General features: G+C 36.5%; 1 protein-coding gene across 5 annotated transcripts in view; it reads right to left on the bottom strand.

Annotated features, from left to right (window-relative positions):
• Positions 1-20,316, bottom strand: part of Usp9x (ubiquitin specific peptidase 9 X-linked) — a 108,775-nt gene that overhangs the window by 38,437 nt on the left and 50,022 nt on the right. For all 5 annotated transcript variants that reach the window (XM_060374301.1, XM_060374300.1, XM_060374302.1 and 2 more), the window contains exons 15-23: positions 15,370-15,457; positions 13,726-14,068; positions 12,650-12,745; positions 11,894-12,105; positions 9,525-9,765; positions 8,756-8,905; positions 8,014-8,134; positions 3,742-3,872; positions 3,237-3,515 (exon numbers count right to left, since the gene is read on the bottom strand). In XM_060374301.1, the coding sequence (XP_060230284.1) occupies positions 3,237-3,515; positions 3,742-3,872; positions 8,014-8,134; positions 8,756-8,905; positions 9,525-9,765; positions 11,894-12,105; positions 12,650-12,745; positions 13,726-14,068; positions 15,370-15,457 (1,661 nt within the window). The remainder of the gene's footprint in view (positions 1-3,236; positions 3,516-3,741; positions 3,873-8,013; positions 8,135-8,755; positions 8,906-9,524; positions 9,766-11,893; positions 12,106-12,649; positions 12,746-13,725; positions 14,069-15,369; positions 15,458-20,316) is intronic.

Raw genomic sequence — 20,316 nt, 5'->3', positions numbered from 1 at the left:
TTCTGCATATGACTTGATCCAATTATGTGTACCTCACTCACCAACATTCCCTTCAGATGTTTTCTTTCCACATTAACACCTTTCTCCACAATCCCCTTTTCTAGATTAATCTAATCAGTCAATTTACAAACAGATCAAATTCAATCTCATCTATAGATGCAGTAAGTCATGACATGTATTTTAGTTGTGCACAGTTTGGGCAGACCCTGCTTATAATCTCCAGTTAACAAATTCTACTTTGAAAACTAAGACTATAGAAATTAATAAAACATTGAAAAGATAGCAGTACTGTTGATAGTATACTAAGTGTTTTAATCAATGAGAAACAGATAATGTAGATAAGATAAATCTGATTATCTTTCTGCTGTAGCTTCTTTCTCTGTATTATGGCACTAAATACAGAACTCTCTACCTAGGTGCAGTCCCCTGCTCTGTGTCTGACTTCATCTGGAAAGTGTCTTTAGACACAGACTCCCCTAGCCACACTTGATATACAGCAGCCCAAACAGCTCCTTGGTGGCTAGTCCCCTTCTAGGCCTCAATGTTAATTAAGTATTGACATTCTGCTCTTACACAGGAGAGTGCTGTATAATGCAAATCAAGCATCCTTGAAGTCCACAGTTCCAACCAATTATGTAAACCTATTCTTGGAGACTCCCAACCACTTCCCTAGGGGTATACAGCCTTTGTTTTCTCAGATTAAATTTGGATAAACCATCAGCTGTTCCCAGGGTGTGCGATCCCTGCAGGGCTCTCAAAGGCCAGCTTCTCCAGCCCCTCCTGACTTTGTGGTCTGCTGGGAGGCAGCCCGAAGGCAGGAGGAAAACCACAATTCAGTTCTTGGATTAAAAATGTGCCTAGCAGTGCACTAGCACACCTGGCCTAAAATACTAACTTGTCATTTTGCTTTTAATTGGCAAAAAATATTTTAGCATACCTTATTACCTACAGCTAGAAAATGGCATGGTCTCTAAAGTATTATAGAAAAGATACAAAAAAAAAAAACAAAAAACACCTTATTGGCTTGTGTGTACTATATACTTCATTAAAATCTAATTTTGTCCTACGATGTGATACAGGGTCTCAGTTAAAGCTCAGGAGTGCTACACTCTTAGCTTTCTTTCTACTTTGACCTTCCAAGTGCTGGGATTATAAATAAGAACCATCACTTCCAAAAAGAATTTTTCTTTCCTTTTAAGGTACAAAAAATTTCCTTTAAAAACTCTTAATTCTGAAATGGACTACAATAAAAAATAGTACATTTATTTTATTCATTTTTATCTTTTATTGAAAAGTTTGAGCCTTTTCTTTTAGGTCTGATACTATGTAGACTAGGCTGTTCTTGAACTGGTGATCCTTTTGTCTTAAAAGGTTGAGATTACAAGTATCTACCATGCCTGGCTGCCTTAGAAAATTTCTAAGGTATGAAAGAACAAGCTAATACAAGTAAAGTCAGGTGCGGGGGAACAAGCCTTTAATCCCAACACTCTGAGAGGCAGAGGCAGAAGGATCTGTGTGAGTTTGAGGAAAGCCTGATCTACAAAGCAATTCCAAAACAGCCAAAGCTACACAGAAAAACCCTGTCAAGAAAAATAAAAAATATAGCACAATTATTGGAAGCTGGAGAGATTGCTCAGTGGTTAGGAGCACTGGCTCTTCTTCCACAGGACCTCTGCTCAATTCCAAACACCCACACAACAGCTCACATCTAGTATCCCAGTTCAAGGAGATCAGACCCTCTAACGCAGACATACTGCAGGCAGAGCACTAATGCACATAAAATTAAATATTATTTTAGAAAAGAAAATACAATCATCTCCCAAGATTACCATTATTCTGCTTCAACTACTGTCAATTATTCCCTCCTCTCACTTTCTCTCTCCATTGCCCTTTAGGACTGATAGTAGGCAAACTGTGGATACCATAACACTTCATTTATATCTGGATGTGGTGGTACACAATTTAAATCCCAGCACTTGGGAGGTAGAGGCAGATAGATATCTGAGTTCAAGGCCAGCCTGGTAAACATAGTTCCAGGATAGCCAGAACAATTCAGAGAAACCCTGTCTTGAAAAACATAACAATAATTAACACAAATCAAAGAGTAAAAACAACACCCCTCTAATTAAAAAATTAAAAATTATGATTAAAAATGCAACACTATTATAAATTATTTTGAAAACTAACTCGGAAATAAAAAGGTTCTTCCCTTAAATGTTACAGTATTATCGTATGTACAACAATCACACATTAGAGGAGAGGCTGCTATTGAAAAGTAGATGAAGTAAATACTTATTTTACAAAACAAACAGCTGGAGAGATGGCTCAAAGGTTAAATGTCTGCTCTTCTAGAGGTTCTGAGTTTAATTCCCTCTTCCAGCATGCAAGTGACCTACAGACAACACTCATAATTTTTGAAGAAAATTTCTTCCTTGTGACTTTTATTGTTAAAGAGAGGGTCCTCATTCTCTAGCCCAGGCATGCCTTAACTGCTGGGAACCCTCCAGGATCCCAAATTTTGTCTTCTTTGAGTAATTAATAACTATTTGCATAGTGGCCTTTAACTAGACATTAAACTATCTTATCTTGAGAACTTGAGCAAAATAAACTGAAGATGTCATCTAGGCAAATAGACAACTACTTCGTAATTCATTGGAGTTTAAATGAATGAAGATGGGAAAGAAAAATGGTAGAAGACTAAAACAGTAGCTGGAAAGATGGCTCAGAGATTTACAGCACCAACTACTCTTCCAGACTTACTGAAATCAATTCCGAGCAACCACATGGGGGCTCACAAACATCTATAATGAGATCTGGTGGCCTCTTCTGGTGAGCAGGTGTATTTGCAAACAGAACATTGTATACATAATAAATAAATGAATCTTAAATAAATAAATCTGAAAAAGAAAAGACTACAACAATACAACTCTTAATACCATTTATACCTTACCTGCTTGGCACAAGTTAGAAATTCACTCGTGGAGATTTTCTGGTTTACAATAACAGAGTGCAAAACTCAAGTAGTCAGAACTGCCTTCTTAAATTAGTAGCAGAAAAGCCAGTGTACAGTGTGTACTTTTAATAGAAATATAGACTAGTAAGTGAAAATTCTTTTAAAAAGATAGCCACTGGAAATTTAAACAAAGCTGAATTCTAAACTTTAGAATCGCTAAGAAATTAAACCTTAGAATTCTTATCTACTAGTAGTAAGAATTTTTTAAAAAGTCTGTATTTACCGATGTCATGGAATTCACGCCTTCTACACTTGGTTGACAAGCCTCTGCCACAGCTCGAACATGGCCATAGCCGATGGCAGTTAGTAACAGTTTGGCTATTTTAAGAGCATTGAGGTAGGCACCCCTTCGAGTTTCCATATCTGCATTTGGTAGGAAGTTATTTCTGGTTAGCATACTCAGGACAAGGGGCAGACCACCACTTTTCAAGAAGTGAAACTGAAAATCAGAGGAATCATCAGCCAAAGGTGCACCAGCAGGCATTAACAAGGCATAGACTACCTGAAAATACAGGGGGGGGGGGGGAGGAAAAAAAGAGAAGGACGGTATTAAAAAGGGATTTAAAATACAACCTCCATTTCAGCATCAAGACTGCTAAGACATTACTGATGATTTCAAAACTAACTTCTTATAATCTTATACACACCCTTCATAGTATTATATCAAAAATGAATTTAAAAAAAGAACAAAATTAAAAAAAAAAACCAAAAACTTTTAAAAAACTAACCTCTGTTAGGTACAGCACTTGTGATGCAGAAGGACCAAAGAAGAGTGAGTCAAGAGACGGACTAAGGCTGCTTTCTCCAAGTTTAGCATGGTCCAAACAAATAGCTCTTAATTTTTCTATTGTTGTACTATCTGTAAAAGAGAGAGGCATAGGCTGAAATAAAGCACAATTCACATTTATAGCACTTGCAGCATTTTCAAGATCATGAAACAACAAACAACTCACTTGAGCTACACATTGTTGGACCTCTGTAACACAGTACTATACTTGGTTGACTTAAAAAAAGCAAACAAATGAGAAACAACCAGCTGTAGGAGACTGATGTAAACAAAAACACACTTCCAAAGTTTGTATGAAATAACAGCAACAGTTCTTACCTCCAAAATTGTTTGTCCTAGGACATTACATATCATCTAGTTTGTTTCACTGAGAGACATCACGGTACTCAAGAAACAGAACCTTGAAAAAAAAAATCACTCACACACACCTTTAATCTCTGCAGAGGCAGGCATGTCTTTGTGAGTTCAAAGCCTGGTCTACATACTAAAATCTAGGACATCCGCAGGTACATCCTTTTGAGACAGTGAATCTTGTCTCAAAACAAAAACAAAACAGAAACAAACAAAAAAGGAAAAAGCCTCGCATTTGGGAGGAACAAAAAAGAAGTAGAAGGAAGAAATGAGATCAAGTGAGATGATTCAGTAGGTAAATAAAATGTCCTTACCAAACTGGTGGGTAACTTGAGCTCAAATCCCTGAACTACATGGTGGAAAAAGGAAACTGATTCCAGAGGTCATCCTCTGACCTCCACACAAACACTGTGGTATCCACAGAAAAAAATGAATATATAATGCAACAAATGTCTAAGAAGAAAAAAAATTCACAGCCAAACATGGTAATGCATGCAGTTAGTCCCAGTACCTAGTAGACAGTCAAGGCAGGCAACCTGGAGTTCAAGACCAGCCAGCCTAATCTACATAGCAAGTTCTAGGTCAACCAAGAAAAAAAAAAAAAAAAAACACTAAAAGAAAGCAATGAATTAAAAAAAAAATAATTTTAATGATACTGGCTTATAATTTATCTGAGGGGTCTGAACCAAAGGATTGCACTGTGGCCATTCCAGGTCTAAAACTTAAGTATTCCTAAAAAATATAAGACCCCGATCATATATAAACTTTTTACTATAAAATACAGGCATCAAAATATCCATCCATAATCTTGCCATCAATAGATGGGCATGGTCTTGAGTTATTTACTTATTAAAAGATGAAGAGCAGTTTTATTAAAGCTTAAAGAAAAACCACAAGGCAGGCAAACTGTAAAGCCTTAGCAGCTTCCTGGAGGAGACAAATGAAGAAGGAAAGTCATGGTGACATTTAGGCTGGCAAAGAGGTCAGACATGGTAAAACAAGAGGTTACATTACAGGGAAGAAAGTGCTGGGGGAAGGGCCCAAATGTTAAGGAAAGAAGTAAATGAAATTTAAGCTTTACTGAATAATTCAAAAAGTGAGCAGGCTTCCAATCATGTGTGTCTATGGTCTGAAAGCTTCTGCCCTACGTTATTTTTTTTTCCTTGTCTCTTTAACAGAGACACTAAGTCCAAGCAATTATAAAATTACAGCAATATATTATTTTAAAAAGTAAATCCAGCCAAGCATGGTGGTATTACCCTCTGTGAATTCTAAGCCAGAAAAACCCACATAGTAAGACCATGTCATAGAAAGAGTGTGTGTGTGTATATGTGCCAGAGTCAGACAGACAAGCTGAGAATGAATAAAACTAACAATAGACTGGCATATTTAAAAATATTCTTTACATTAAACCCCTGGAAGAAGGTAGCTCTGAGGAAAAACAACTCATTCATCTTGGTAAAGTAATAGTTTAAACAAGCATTGGCCGTTTCAAGTTTCAACACTATAGTTTTATTCTAAAAAGTTAGGCTAATAATTTAGTGTGTGGGTACACATGTAAGCTGTGTTGAATGCACACATGGCACAGCTCACATGTGGAAGTCTCAGTACAACTTTGGGAGACAGATAACTCCTTCCATTTTATGTGGGTTCTGGCAATTAAATTCAGGTTATAAGGCTTGTGCAGTAACATTAAGTCATATTACTGGTCCAAACTTAGTTACTACATATTAATTTTTATAAAGTGTGAAGAAAAAAGAAGCAACCTACATGCTTGTTTGTTTGTTTGGTTTTTTGTTTGCCTAAACGTCCTGGCCAGAGATCAATGTCTCCATGTGGTGACAGTAAGTTCAAATCACAAACACAAGGCATTGCTGTAGGTTTGTATTTTTAAAATATGATGTCGAAGTGGAATCTGCACACATAAAACAGTAACTGTCACCAACAGGTGAGGACTGAATTAAATTTGAGGAGTCTAAGCTGGCAATCTATTTCATAAATTTGTTCTGTCCCCCACAGGAAACAGAAAGCAAGAAAGATGAGAACAATGTGTGTCTATTAGAACAAGGTGTTTATTTTAGAAAACAAGAGTTAAGTGAAGTCCAAGATAGCTTCAAATATTATGTGGACCAATTAAATGATATATTGAGCTAACAATGTGAAAAAGAGGAAGCCAATACTATAGACCTGTCAATAAATTATTCAAGGTGTAGGGGGAGGGAACAAAAAAATAAATTGTCTATACCTTTGGCCCACTCAAATGTTAATAGAAGACCAGAAAGAAACCATGAGTAAACGTTACTCAAATCTTGGGAGTTTTCTTGTTTTTAAATACAATATACTTTTTTTTACTACTCTCCCAACTTCATCCATATCCCTACCTTCCTGTTTGTTCTTTAAAAAGGAAAAGAAAACAATCAGTAAGGTGGGCCAGAAAACAATCAGTAAGGTGAAACCAGTAAGGTGGGCCTATTGATCCCCCAGCACTTGGGAGGCAGGGGCAGGCAGATCTCTGGGAGTTCAAGGCTAGCCTGGTTTACAGGGTTAGTTTCAGGACTACAGGGCATAAATAGAGACCCTGTTTAGAAAACATGCTTCTAACCAAAAAGGAAATGAAATTAAACCAGTGAACAAAAAAATGCCAAAACAAAACTAGGCAAAGTCTACTAAAACACACTGGCCAACACAGACTACCATGGCCATGTGAGTATTGGGAATTGAACACAGGTCAATTAGCAAGTGTTCTTAACTGCCATGCCATCTCTCCAGCCTTATCTTTTATACTTATATTGTAAAAAAAAAATCAAGATAATTACGTAAGTTCCGGAACCCCTCCCCCTTCTCCCTTCAACCCTTATGTACTGCCCATCAAATTCATAGCCTCTATTTTTGCTGGACAAGCAGGTATCATTAGTCTGTATAATGCTACTTGTATTCATGATTTCAGGAAAAGCCAGTTGGTACTGAATAACCATTTTGGGGGACCTGTTCCTAAGGAGAAATATTTTCCCTGCTTTCTATATTCCTTAGTTGTTTATCTAGGGTTGCGGACCCATGAAATTTCCACCTTTCACGTTAGCATGTCTACTGGTGGTGTCCTTGTTTGAGTCTCTATTAGGCAGTATGTAGAGGGGATTTAATGGGTAAATCATTTTCCTTTCCTTAAAAAAATACACAATTGTGTTTGTATGCATGACTACATATGCACCCATGCCATGGGCACCCAAGTGTAGGTTAAAGTATAGTTGGGAGGAATTCCTTCTCTCCCTCCAGAAAGTCAGTCCCAGGGATCAAATTCAGGCTTTCAGAGTTGGTGGCAAGCACCTTTACCTGCGCTAGCCCCAGGCAAAGTTCTGCAACTGGCCACAGTACTGGCCACAGTACATGTTTTAGGATTTGGAGGGTCACATGGTCTCTACAACTGATCTCTCAGCTGTTGATCAACAATTGACGCATATGAATGAATGAGTGAGTGTGTGTGGCTGGAAGCCAACACAACTTTATTTGTATATGTGAAGGAATGGCAAATGTGTGGAGCTCAGAGGACAGCTTAGGGAAGTCAGTTCTGTACCATGTGGGTCCTCGGAATCTAACCACAGTTCATTAGATAAAGGCATACACCTTTATCCATCCATTAAGCCATCTCACAAGACCGCAAACATATATTTATTTTATTTTAGCCCTTAAAAAATTTAGACACTTTCTTTAAGTATTGGGCAGTGTAAAAATAAAAAGAAGCTGTGGGAAGATTTTGGCCTATAGGCTAGTTTACCAACCACTGATACACGGTTCATTTAGAAAAAATATTTCTTAATATATATTTTTATTGTTAGCAAGTATGTCATCACTGTAAACATCTTACCTGGAGGCATAAGTTTCATAAGCACCCTTGCTCCATCTCTAAGAGGTGGCATATTTAGACTGCTCCCTAAGTCTGCAACTTGCCAAAGAAAAGAGATGTATCTGGGATGAAGTGACATTATCTAGAATGTAAAATACAGGTATAATTAGCTGTAAATTACTCTTTGGTTTCAAAAAAGGTCTTCCTAAAAGCCTATCTCCATAGTTTGCTCCTGTTATTTCTTCAAGATACAGACCTAACAAATCACCTGAGCCACATTTGTAATAATAGCTTTCTGCCACCACACCACTACTAAATTCTTGCACTGGAGTTGCTGGTGTTACTGCAGCCATTAAAGCTCTTATGAGGAAAGGAGAAAACAGAGGTCAAGAATAATGGATGTCACTGTTTTCTTTGGACACAATGAAAAAGAATAGATAATCCCTACATACAAAGTTTGGAAAGGATTTTATAGTACAAATACGGAAGACAGTGGTAACTTTCTGAAAGAAATGTTATAATTAAATGCCAATAAGTCAATTATATGCAAATATAACCAAATAAGTACGGTACTTTTTTTTGTTTTAAGTATCAGCTGACTTAACAATTGCCATTCAGAGGTCTTCATTGAAGTTCAGGGATAATTGTGTACATACTTTGCCTTATTAAGCAGAGTTCCTCCACAACAACAAAATCCTTGTTTATGTGCTTGTCTATTCTCAACAATTCTACAATAATGCCTTAAACAAGGGAATTTACTTACTACTCCAGGCAAACAGCTTTCCACTTCAGGATTGGGGCCGTCACTGTAATGATTACCATGGTTTCCAGGAGATCCAGTTGAAGAATCAGAAGAGCTATCAGGACTTGATGGCATGTTGGAGCTTATTTGTGTAAGTTTGGCTGTAATTAGCTGAAAATGATACATATTAAAATCAAAGACAAGAAAAAATAAACACCATAAACCAGAATATATGGAACCTAGTGATATAACAACCATTTTGAACCCAAGAATGCGATGCTGGGTGTGGGGATATAGAGTAGGTGCAATGATCAAGAGCACTGGCTATTCATATAGGAGAGATCTGGGTTCCCTGCAACCACATAACAGTTTACAACCGTCTATAACTTTAGTTCCAAGGGATCCAATGACCTCTTCTGATTTTCAAAGACACCAGGCACAAACATGGTGTGGACATGCATGCATGCAAAACAATCACGTACATCATTCTACACAAGCATAGACAGTACTTTTGGAAATAATAGCATCTGGTTTTTAGTGGTTATTACACAAAACTAGATTCTAGTATTTACAAAAGTATTGTCTCTTTTAATCACTATTTTTTATATAGTGTAATTTTCGCAATGCTTGTCTGAATCAGTGCTATAACCCTAGCATCTGACATTAAGATTTACATAACAGGAGTGCAAAAGGGAGTAAAAAGATTTAGATAACAAATATTTAGCAATGAAACACAGGCAGAGGTTGTAGTTAAAAAAAAAATGTTGGGGGAGTAACTACAGATACTTACTGATTTATCTTTGAGGTTTAGTTGTCCAATCAACTTCCTGTCATCTCCAGGATCAATAAGCTCACCACCCACAAAGAGTTCAATTTTTGTATGAGCTACATTAGCTTTAATGCGATTGAGGATACATCGTCGAACTGAACCAATTGTATCATTTGTATGAGACCAAACCTCCAAATCATCTACTTGTCTGCCCTGGTTTGGAAATCGAACTATAAAAGAGAGGTGTTTACCACGGAAAGCTCTGATGGGTAAAAAAACAGAATGGAAAATATCATATTCAGCAGTTTTCCAAATTTAGGTAACAAGAAAATAAAGACGGAAACTTAACACTGAATATTTTCTTATGAAACATTAGGAAGTGAAGATTTTTTAATAGCCTGAAAATAAAAATCATTGTACTTTTAAACTATAAACACTAGAATATCCAAACACAATGACTAAATTTCAACTGTTACTATTTATGCTCACAGCTATATAAAATAATGTACCTATAACAAATGTCATGGTGTCTTATTCCAGTAATCCCAGCAACTGCTGAGGCAAAAAGATTACAAGTTTTAAGAACACGATGAGCAACTAACTCAAAAGAACTATGTCCAACAAAAGTCACACATAGTAGTAACATTTCATTCACTTTTATCTTTATAAAGCCCAACTCATTAATCCTTGCAAGCTTATAAATACGAAAGATTAAGATTTACCTTGACAGTACCAACAAAAAAAGGCTATTTCGAATTTTGCCTGAACTTTATTTGTGATCTGACTGGGTAGCTTTGGCTGGCCTGGAACTTGCTATGTAGACAAAGCAGCCTTCAACAGGGAGAGATCTGCCAATCTCTGCCTTTGTGCTGGGATTAAAGGCATGCACTACTGCCCAAAAACATCAAGTCATTACAAAACTACAGTATGTTGGCGTATTACCTTGAATGTATGATACAAAAAAAAAAAAAAAATATATATATATATATATATAGGAACTACGTAACATAAATACCACTTGGATTACTAAAATGATAAAGCTTAAAATACTATTGGACAATCTGAAAATACTTCGTGGCTATAATGGTTAACTGTCATGTCAGTTTTTAATTCATTTGAATGACTTTACAATCTGAGTATACTATTTTGTTGTTTGCTTGAGACAAGGTGCACAGAAAGAAACCAGGTTAGGTTCCTAGTGCCTGCATGGCAACTCATCTCACAGGGCTGTGACTGTAGTCTCAGGAAATTTAGTATGTTTTCTAACCTCCAAAGGCAACAGACATGCACATGGAACACATACATACGTGTAATCAAAGTAACTATACACAAAGTTCTTAAACAAACAAACAAACCAAAAAACTTCTTACTATGGAGCCTTGGCTGTCCTAGAACTCATTGTGTTGACCAGGGTGGCCACTCTCAAACTTGCAACAAGACCATGCTCATGCCTTCATGTGGTAATGTTTAACAATATAAACAAGTATAATCAAGGCTGAAGGAATATCTCAAGCGGTTCAGAGTGCTTGGTGTACAAGCATGACTACTAAGGAACCAACTTCAAACCTACATTAAGCTCCTACATTTAAAAAGAAGCTCCTACATTAAAAGCTAGAGGCATAACTCTAGAAATGTTGGTGGCAAAAACAGGATGATTGGGGTTTGCTGCCACTCTAGGTCCTACATTAGTGAACCTTGTCTCAACAGAAAAAGGCATCCAAAGTCCTCCCGCCTCCACTAGGGGAGCAAGGTGGGTGAACCTGTATGTATATATACCACACAATTCTATTGAAACTTCTGGGCCTATCTGTTGTTTTAAGGGGCTTGCTACCAACCTGAGGACCTCAGTTTGGTCCCTGGGCTGCAAAGGACGCAAACCGTAAAAGGAAAAGAACTGACTCCCTCAAACAGTCCTCTGATCTTCACACTCACATCATGATACATGCATGGCCACACACAGAAAATTTATGTAAAAGGAAAAGAAAATAAAAACTGACATTGGAAGAATAAACGGTCAATTGCTTTGAAAAAATAACATGCTGGGCATAACTGACTAAGAGTGTAATTGCTGCACTGGGGAAGTAGTGATAATTTAAATTTGAGGCTATCCTGGAACATACACAATTAAGAACAAATTTAAACAAAACAAAAACAAACCCCACAAACTTTTTAAACATCCCTATAAGCTGTGACCTTCTTCTCTTGAGTATTTTCTTCCCTAATACTGTTCTACCACAAAAATATTCCATAAATACTTAAGTTTGTAAAGATCAAGACACATTTTCAGAAGGATACATTTTTTTTGTCTTTTCCTTATACACATTTTTAAGAAGAGTAGTGGTTAAGAAAACAGCAAGTAACTAAAAATTAATTATCAGTTATTCACAAACCTCGACATAGGCAAAATTGTTCTTTCTTCATGATAATCACTGTCACATTCATTTATATATTCTCTTAGAACAGTTAATACTCGGACCATTCGAACAGCTTCCTGTCTTGCACAATTAATACTGTCTTTGTCACCATCCAAAACACACAATGTGTCATAAGAGGCTTTCAAACGATCAAAGCATGACTGAATGAAGTCTTCATGAATCACCACCTACAACAGAGATGAGAACACCTAACAATACTGCTTTAAGGAATTATTGAAATATTTAAAGAAAATAATAATAATAAATATTTAAATAAGTAAAATATTTAAGGAGATAATTGTTTAAAAGGAAGCTAGTGTCAAATAAGTTAAAAACATGAGATTTAAAAAAAAAAGAAATTTAGAGGATTATGTACTGTTTATGAAAATAAACTCTTTACTATTTCAATATATAATGGATACTCAACATAATCCAATCACGTCAAGGAAAAATACACATAGATAGAATTCCGTAAGAAATATTAACAACTCAAAAGTAATTTTTTGCAAATGTATGGATTTTGAGGCAACATGTAACTGTAGATTTTTCTGCTTCACGCTTTTAGATGCCAAGATTATAGGCATATAGCACCAAGACCAGCTTTTATATATGCTTGTAGGGGTTGAAACAATTTCCAGTTAATTCTGAATCAAAGAGAAAAACTTTAAACAAGTTATAGTTCTATTAATTGAAATTCTAGTCGAAGTTTTTTTAATGCACACTGATCCTCACCTGATTGACCTGCAGCCTTGGACCAAGGTTTGTGTATATCTCTTTAAGGAGATCTATAGCTCGGCTGGCAATGTCATCACTACTCTGAATTACAACCTACATTTAAAAAAAAAAAGTTTGTTTCAATTGGGCATTTAAATTCAAATTATATCCTCAGTTATTTTCAATTATACAGCTTTCTGAATAAAACAATTTAAAAACGAATCATATTTTACTACAAATAAAATATGCTTTGACCAAACTGTGAGGCTTTCAAGGAGGAATTCAACTAGTTAGGAAAAAAGAGATGCTACATGAATACAAATTGGTATAAAAAAACCTCAGTTCTGTAATTCACAAATCACATTAATTACACTGATAGTTTTCAAACTCTCTGCCATACTCCAGGGTTTAAATGAAGTGTGTAAGACCTGACCTCTGTTTAAGACACTTGGAGAAGGCAAGGTGAAGAAGCCTGGAGAAAATGAACAAAAACACATAGCCATCCTCCATTCAAATGAAAGTTTGATTATTGCTATTATTATTTTTGGAGGTCAAGATACCACTCTGTATCTACAGCCTCAGGTTAATACCTTACAAATATGCTCCATGTACTTACTCAATCTGAAGTGCAAATCTGGATTTAAAGTGTTTGTAAGGTGCTAGAGACTGAACTGAGGGCTAAATCCATGCTTAAGTATATACTACCTCTCAAGCCCTTCCACTGCTTATAAATAAAACCAAACCAAAACACTCAAATATAATAGGAAATACCTTTGTATATGTAATTTGCAGACATCTAAAAACAAGTAAAAAACAGAAGCATCTATATAAAATCAGCCTAGTTTTTAAAGATACAAATAAATCATGAAAGTTTAGCCTCAAATAGATTAACTTTAACCTTTACAAGGTTTTAAAAGATGCTAAATTAAGCAATGCTAATAAAGAACACACAAATATAAGATAAGGATGAATCTCAGACTCCTGGGACAAACACCAGAGAATACATACAGAATTGATACGCCATTTAGTTGTAGTTATTTATTCATTAAATATCAGATGCAATGTTGACAGAGCTTCTTCTAGTTTTGACTTACCCTCCAAAGATAGTCTAATCCTATCAACTCCAAATCATCCATCATATAGGCTCTTCTTTTTGCTACTAGTTTTCCTTCTCGACAATTCACAGCTTTGAAGAATCTTTCAAAACATTTCATTCCATTTTCAGTTAATAGGGAAGGATCAAGCTGAAGCACATTACTTTCAAAGAAGTCCTTATTGATATCAGGATCTAAGTCTGGTTCATCCCCCATTAATTTGGAATACCACTTAAAACAGGCTTCACGATCACAAAGGTAAACTGCATTCTCTGCTAAGCACTTCCATATTTGTTTAGCCTGAGGAGCACACAGCCACAGTTGGCCATCCTTCAATAAAAATCTTAAAGAAACATAAAAAAAATAATTCATTTAATGTTTATCCTGAAATACAACCTACCTGTTTATGTATGAAATAACAGCTCTATCACAAGTATACATATAGAACCTGAGTTCCAGGACAACCAGAGCTACACAAAAAGCAGTTCCGATCAAAACAAAAAACTATAAACAAACCATCTGTCTTATTATACTGGTTGCTCTAAAACATGACTGTTTCCTATGGTCAAATAGAAGGTAAAGGGTAGTGTTTATTTATTAGCATAGGCTAAAATAACGTTCGTTTGCTTTAGGCTGAGCTGCTATAAACCAGCTGGGGCTGTAATACTTCAATTCCAAACTTCAATATGGCAAACCAAAGGTATACAAAACAAGTCATCAATAACTATGACTGATTATGGCAATAACTATCAATGTGAGGAGGCAGGACTTTCTACTTAAGTGATCACCTCATCAACTTTAAACAAATGGCAATATTCTTAAAACATGGCAGTTTTTCCAAGTTAAATTCCTATTTTCTCCCCAAAGCAAAAGGAGCCCAATAAGTCAACAGCTAATAAAAAGACAAAACAAAACAAAAACACAAGAAATACTCTCCAGAAACTATCAGAACAACAAACACAACCAATTTTCAAAAGTACTGATTACCTTAGCATTTGTTAGCACAAACTACATATGATGGAGATTCTAACTTACAATGAACCTCTCATTATAAACTTTTGACCACAAGGGAGTTTTCAAATCTTTTGTTTTGTCTTTCAAGACCTCTGTGTAGCCTTGGCTAGGCTAGACTTGCTTTGTAGACCAGAATGGCCACAAACTCAGAGATTTGCCTGTCTCTGCCTCCCTGAGTGCTGGGATTCTATACTGGACCAAATCTAGTTTCGAACATTTGAAAATTAGTAAAATGTATCTATTTTGCTCATTCTTTTTACAGATGACATTATCAATTTGATTTCAAATTGACTTTGCCAGCCACTGTTACAACAAGGTACTACAAGACTCAGACCACTTTGGTCCAAGAGAATTTTTCTCTTAATTGCTTAGACCTTATGTTACTAACAATAGTACGGTTCTCTACCTGGTCTGTATATGTATAAAAACTTATACATTTCCGCATAAATAAATGAGAAGTTTACCCTAAAGCTTCAAGGAGTGAGGTGACTGTGCTTACAACCTAAGCACTAATCTTAGAACATCCAGCATCACAAGATGATATGGCAAAGGAAAAATAAAATCAAGAAAGACATCATATTCAGTCAATATACTCTTGTCAGAGAACAATACTAATTATAGCAAACAAACCTAAGAAAGTTAAGTCGTTCTTGGACTTCTTGTACGTGACTGTATCTACTTCCAACTCTCACAGTTTGTGGGTCATAGTCTTCATGATCTGCAAATTAAAACGCTGCATTATACATAAGGATAATACCACTGTTGATTTCAACCAAGTAACTTATCAGTTAAAAGAAAAAATTATTATTCTATCATTATATAAGTAAGGCAACTGGAAATCTACGAATAACTGGGACTTTCCAAACCAACTAATCTCTTTTAAAAAAAATAAATTCCTTTTGTACAACCCAAAGAAATTGATCTGCTAAATGTACTACCAAAATTCTTTAGAAAAATCCTTTCATATATTTGGGCTATCAATTCTGGGCAAATATTTTTATAAAGTGATGCTATATATTCTTGGTATTACAATCAGAAGGCAGATATGTCACCTTGTGACAATCCTCACCATAGTCACTTTGATTACATGAATGTGAAGTGGCTTTTCTACTAGCAAGATGCTAATTTTTCCCACTAGTTTTAGCAACATGTCCTAATCCAGTCTTTAATTCTTAATATACTGGACATAGTAGCTTTGGAAAAATCAAATGAAAGCCAAAAGTCAAGAAATAAGACAACAGAAGCTGAAGAAATGGCTCAGCAGTTAGTAAGAGCACTGGCTGCTCTTTCAGACGATCCAGGTTCAACAACCAGCACCCAGATGTCAGCTCAAAACTGTCTGCAACTCCACTTCCAGGGAATCTAACACCCTCACATATGCAGGCAAAATACCAATGCACATAAAAAATAAAAATTAAAATAAAACATGGGAAGAGAGGATTTCCTTCTTGCAGAAAGGCATATAGACTATTTTAAAAAGCTACACATGTTAATGCACACCTTTCATCCTAGCACTGGGGAGGCATAGGCAGGAAGATCTTTTGAGAGTCTGAGTTGGTACACTGAGTTGAGGTCCAGGCCAGGCAAAGATATATAGAAAGATATTGTCTCAAAAACAAAACACCAAGCAAACAAAGTAGACAATTGAGCTATAATACTTAGTGCCAACAATTACTAGATTTGCTAGCAAATAGGAAGACAATCCATTCCTGGCTTGTATTATCTATATGTGGCAGGTATCTCATGGAGAAAGTATGTATGCTCAATTCAGGCATCTTTGAAAATGGGTGGGAATAGGTAGTAAATCACAGCTGGCAATCAACATAAATGATTTATTAAGTATCAAGCTATGAAAGCTATTTCAGTATATATTATAAGAAATTAACTTGGTGCTAGAGAATTGGCTCAGTGGGTAAGACTACTTGTTGCTCAATTCCCGACACATCACATAGTGGTTCAAGCTGTCTAGATCTCCAGCTCCAGGGAGATCTGATGACCTCTTCTGACCTCTTCAGGTAAAAAATATGTATACAGTACTCACACACAAAAGAAAAACATTCATTCACATATAATAAATACATTTTAAAAATTAAGACAAATTTCGTAGCCTTAAATATCTTAAAACTCCCTTTATAGACCAGACTGGCTTCAAACTCAGAGGTCGGCCTGCCTGTACCACCTAAGCACTGAGACTAAAGGTGTGTGCCACCACCTCCCAGCAAATGAAATATTTTTGCTTGTTTTTCAAGACAAGGTTTCTCTGTGTACACTTGGTTGTCCTGGTCTCCCCTTGTAGACTAGGCTTAGCCTTGAACTCACAGACATCTACCTGCCTCTGCCTCCCTGAGTGCTGGGATTAAAGGCACGAGCCACCATGTCTACATTGTAAGGGAGTTGTGTAATTAGCACCAGTCTTGCATATACTACATTTACTACCTCAGACTATACAGACCATCTAAGTTCAATCTCCATATACAACCCTTAGTATATCCGAGTTATTACATGTGTAAAATTATGCAATATAGTCTTTTTCTGAGTGGCTCCACAAATTAGAAGTTTTCAACATTCATATATCTTGTAGCTGTTACTCTTTTGATAGTCTGAATTAATATTTTACTATATACACATCACTTTCATTATATCTTTAATCAATTAAGATATTTGAACTATTTCTACTTTTGGTTATTATAACAAGTTTGCTATGAATGTTCACATCCAGATTTACACGTTTTGTTTCCACTTTGAGTATAGGCCATACTATTGTAAATTCTGGTTACTATTCTGAGGATCTGCCAATCTGTTAGGTAAAGTGGCGATATGTATAGCAAAGCCTACAAAGAATGAAGCTCCAACTTCTGAAGTCTCAGTCAGCAATACCAAGTGTTGTGCTATCAGCCTAGCAGGTGTGATCTACTCTATCTTGCCATGGCTTTGACTCACATTTCTTCAGCTATCAAAGTTGTTACTAGCTATCTACAGTTTTCTCTGAAGAAATTTCCACCTATTCCATATCCAGCTTTGAGTAGGTGGTACAACATAATGCACACAGAGCATTACTGAGCCTTCAGTGAGACTGGGATCACAGAAGGGCTTCATTTTGCCTTCTATACGTAAACTAAGTTGTACCATTTCATTGATGTCAGCAGTAAAAGACATATACACCCATCTCTCTTTTCTTTAAGACAATTCACTTGACACAGAAGGCTTTGGTTTCTTCAGGTATAACCAACTGCAGAAACCCTGTCCCTTTGACTTATCTCCAAACTTTGAGCAAAATGTCTGTGTCTCTAGATAGGAATCAGAGGCAGGATAGCAACAAGCTTCAGTATGTGGAGCTGCAAATAAGGCCATAAGGTAATTAGGGCCCTAATCCAGGCTTACAATGTTTCAACTTATACAGACACTAAGTGGGCATCGTAATGAAGTCAAGACTCCTTTTAGCCACATCTGCCTATAAATAAGAGGGTATCTGTAACAAGAACTGGACTAAGGATAAAGGTCACCACCTTGCTGTGTGAGAAGCCAAATACAGTCCTAGACTAGGAGCTGTTGGCAGGGCAATTACTCCTTAGTCAAACTAGTCCAGAATAGTTGCCAGCCACCCAATAAAAGCCAAATCCTTCATCCCTTATACATAAACTTGATTCTTTGGTCACTGTCACGCAAGATGTGCTTGCTGAGGCATTTCGCCACGTTGAAAAAGTAGTGAATACTATCTTTAAAAGAACCCACATGAACTTAGTACTTCATGGCTGGTAACAAGGAAAAATGGTATGCTAGTAAGTGCTGAGTCCAGTATAACTAGTTATCCTACCAGTGAATTAAAGCTTCATTGAAAGAGAAAGGTGCTTTACACTTTGCAGTCAACACAGAAAACCTTCTGGAAGATTGGTAAGCACCAGCACACGAAAGCACCAGTAGTTATAATACACAAGCAAATATTGGTATTTTCCTTTATTTAAGAATGTTAACAGAGTCAGGTGCAGTGGTGCATGCCAATAAATCCAGCACTCTGGGAGGCAGGGCAGGTGGATCACTATGAGTTCCAGGCAAGCCTGCCCTACAAAGTTAGCCCTGGACAGCCACAGCTACACAGAGAAACTCAAAACAAAACACAAAACAACTCCAACAACAACAAAACAAAAAAAAAAAAAGGAAGAAAAAAAAGAACGTTAACATAGAAGGCGGAGCTGGGGCATAGAGGTGCACGCCTTTAGTTTCAGTACTGGAGTGGTGGAAAGAAAGCACATTTTAGTGAGTTTGAGGCCAGCCTGGTCTACAAAGGATTCCCCGCACCAGGGGTAGGGGCGGGAAAAGCAACAACACAGATGGAGCCCCCAAAAACAAAAGCAGAAGGTGGAGTCTACTGACCATTTAACTGAGGTGACTGAGGATGTAGTCCCCCAAACACACCCTAGAACTGAAGATGGTTGTGATGAAATATGAATAGAACGTGTACTTAATACTGATGCAATGGTTACCTATAATTTTAGAGTCAGTGAACTGTGAAAGCCCGATGTTATTCTGTTGAACAGCTCATCTATAATGAGATCCATGTAATCACTTTACTACGCACAAGCACATACTGTAATTTAAATCGCAATTGCGAATTCAAACATGTTGGCGGCTATTAACACAGAAGAAATGTCAAAGCTTTAAAAAAAATTACCTCTTGCCTATAGACTAGTGTTCACTAGAACAAGACTGTTCTAATGAAATGGTACAGAAATTGAAAAGAACAAAGTGAAAGTGTGTGGTATCAATGAATTGAGAAAAATATTAAAATATCCAGTGCTTCCTATGTGCCAGATAGGTTTTATAGGGTAAGTAACTTGGTTCAAGATCATTAACAGATAGTATGTTTGGTCACATTTCAGACTCAAATGTGTGTGCAGACTGACACTGATACATATTCACAGGTAGGTAGAAATAGACACTATTAGAAAAAAATAATGCAAAGCGTTCTTGTAACCATAAAACTAAGATGAGGCAATAATTCACGCAAAATTTGACTCAAAAGGAGTAGAAAACCTTACTGAGGCTGAAGCTACGTGTACCACCTCCTCCTAAGTACCAAAAACCAGTCTTCAACCTCTAAAATGAAAATCAGAGGGAGAATCCTCTTGGGGCAGAGGCTCTACTGATAATTAAAAATAATTTGTATCACCAACAGATCACAGAAAGTCTGATGAATTAAAATCAAATATTTGAGGGTCCATGTACAGAGCTTATGATGTTCTTACTTCTCTAAGTGGTTTTGGCTTTCTTTGGTATAGAACATATACCACATGGTTATATACCTATATGGGCTTCAATGTTTTACCATGGTGATGGGAAGAGACTTAAGACTAAAATGATAAAATATCACCAATTGATGATCGTTAGGCTCCTGATGCTGTAACTGTTTATCTGGCACCTCATTTAGGAGGACATACCTGGCACAAAGGGGAGAAATCTAAAAGCACAAAGTTAACAGTATCAGTAGGTCTATCTAAACGTTGCTTTTTTATGAATTTTTAGTGTTAAATAAAATTTTGGTGATTTATGAACACCATGAGTTTGATTCAACGTCAAGGA

The sequence above is a fragment of the Meriones unguiculatus genome, chromosome X (assembly GCF_030254825.1).
Source record: "Meriones unguiculatus strain TT.TT164.6M chromosome X, Bangor_MerUng_6.1, whole genome shotgun sequence".
NCBI classification, from domain to species: domain Eukaryota; kingdom Metazoa; phylum Chordata; class Mammalia; order Rodentia; family Muridae; genus Meriones; species Meriones unguiculatus.
This window is presented reverse-complemented; position numbering and strand designations above follow the sequence as displayed.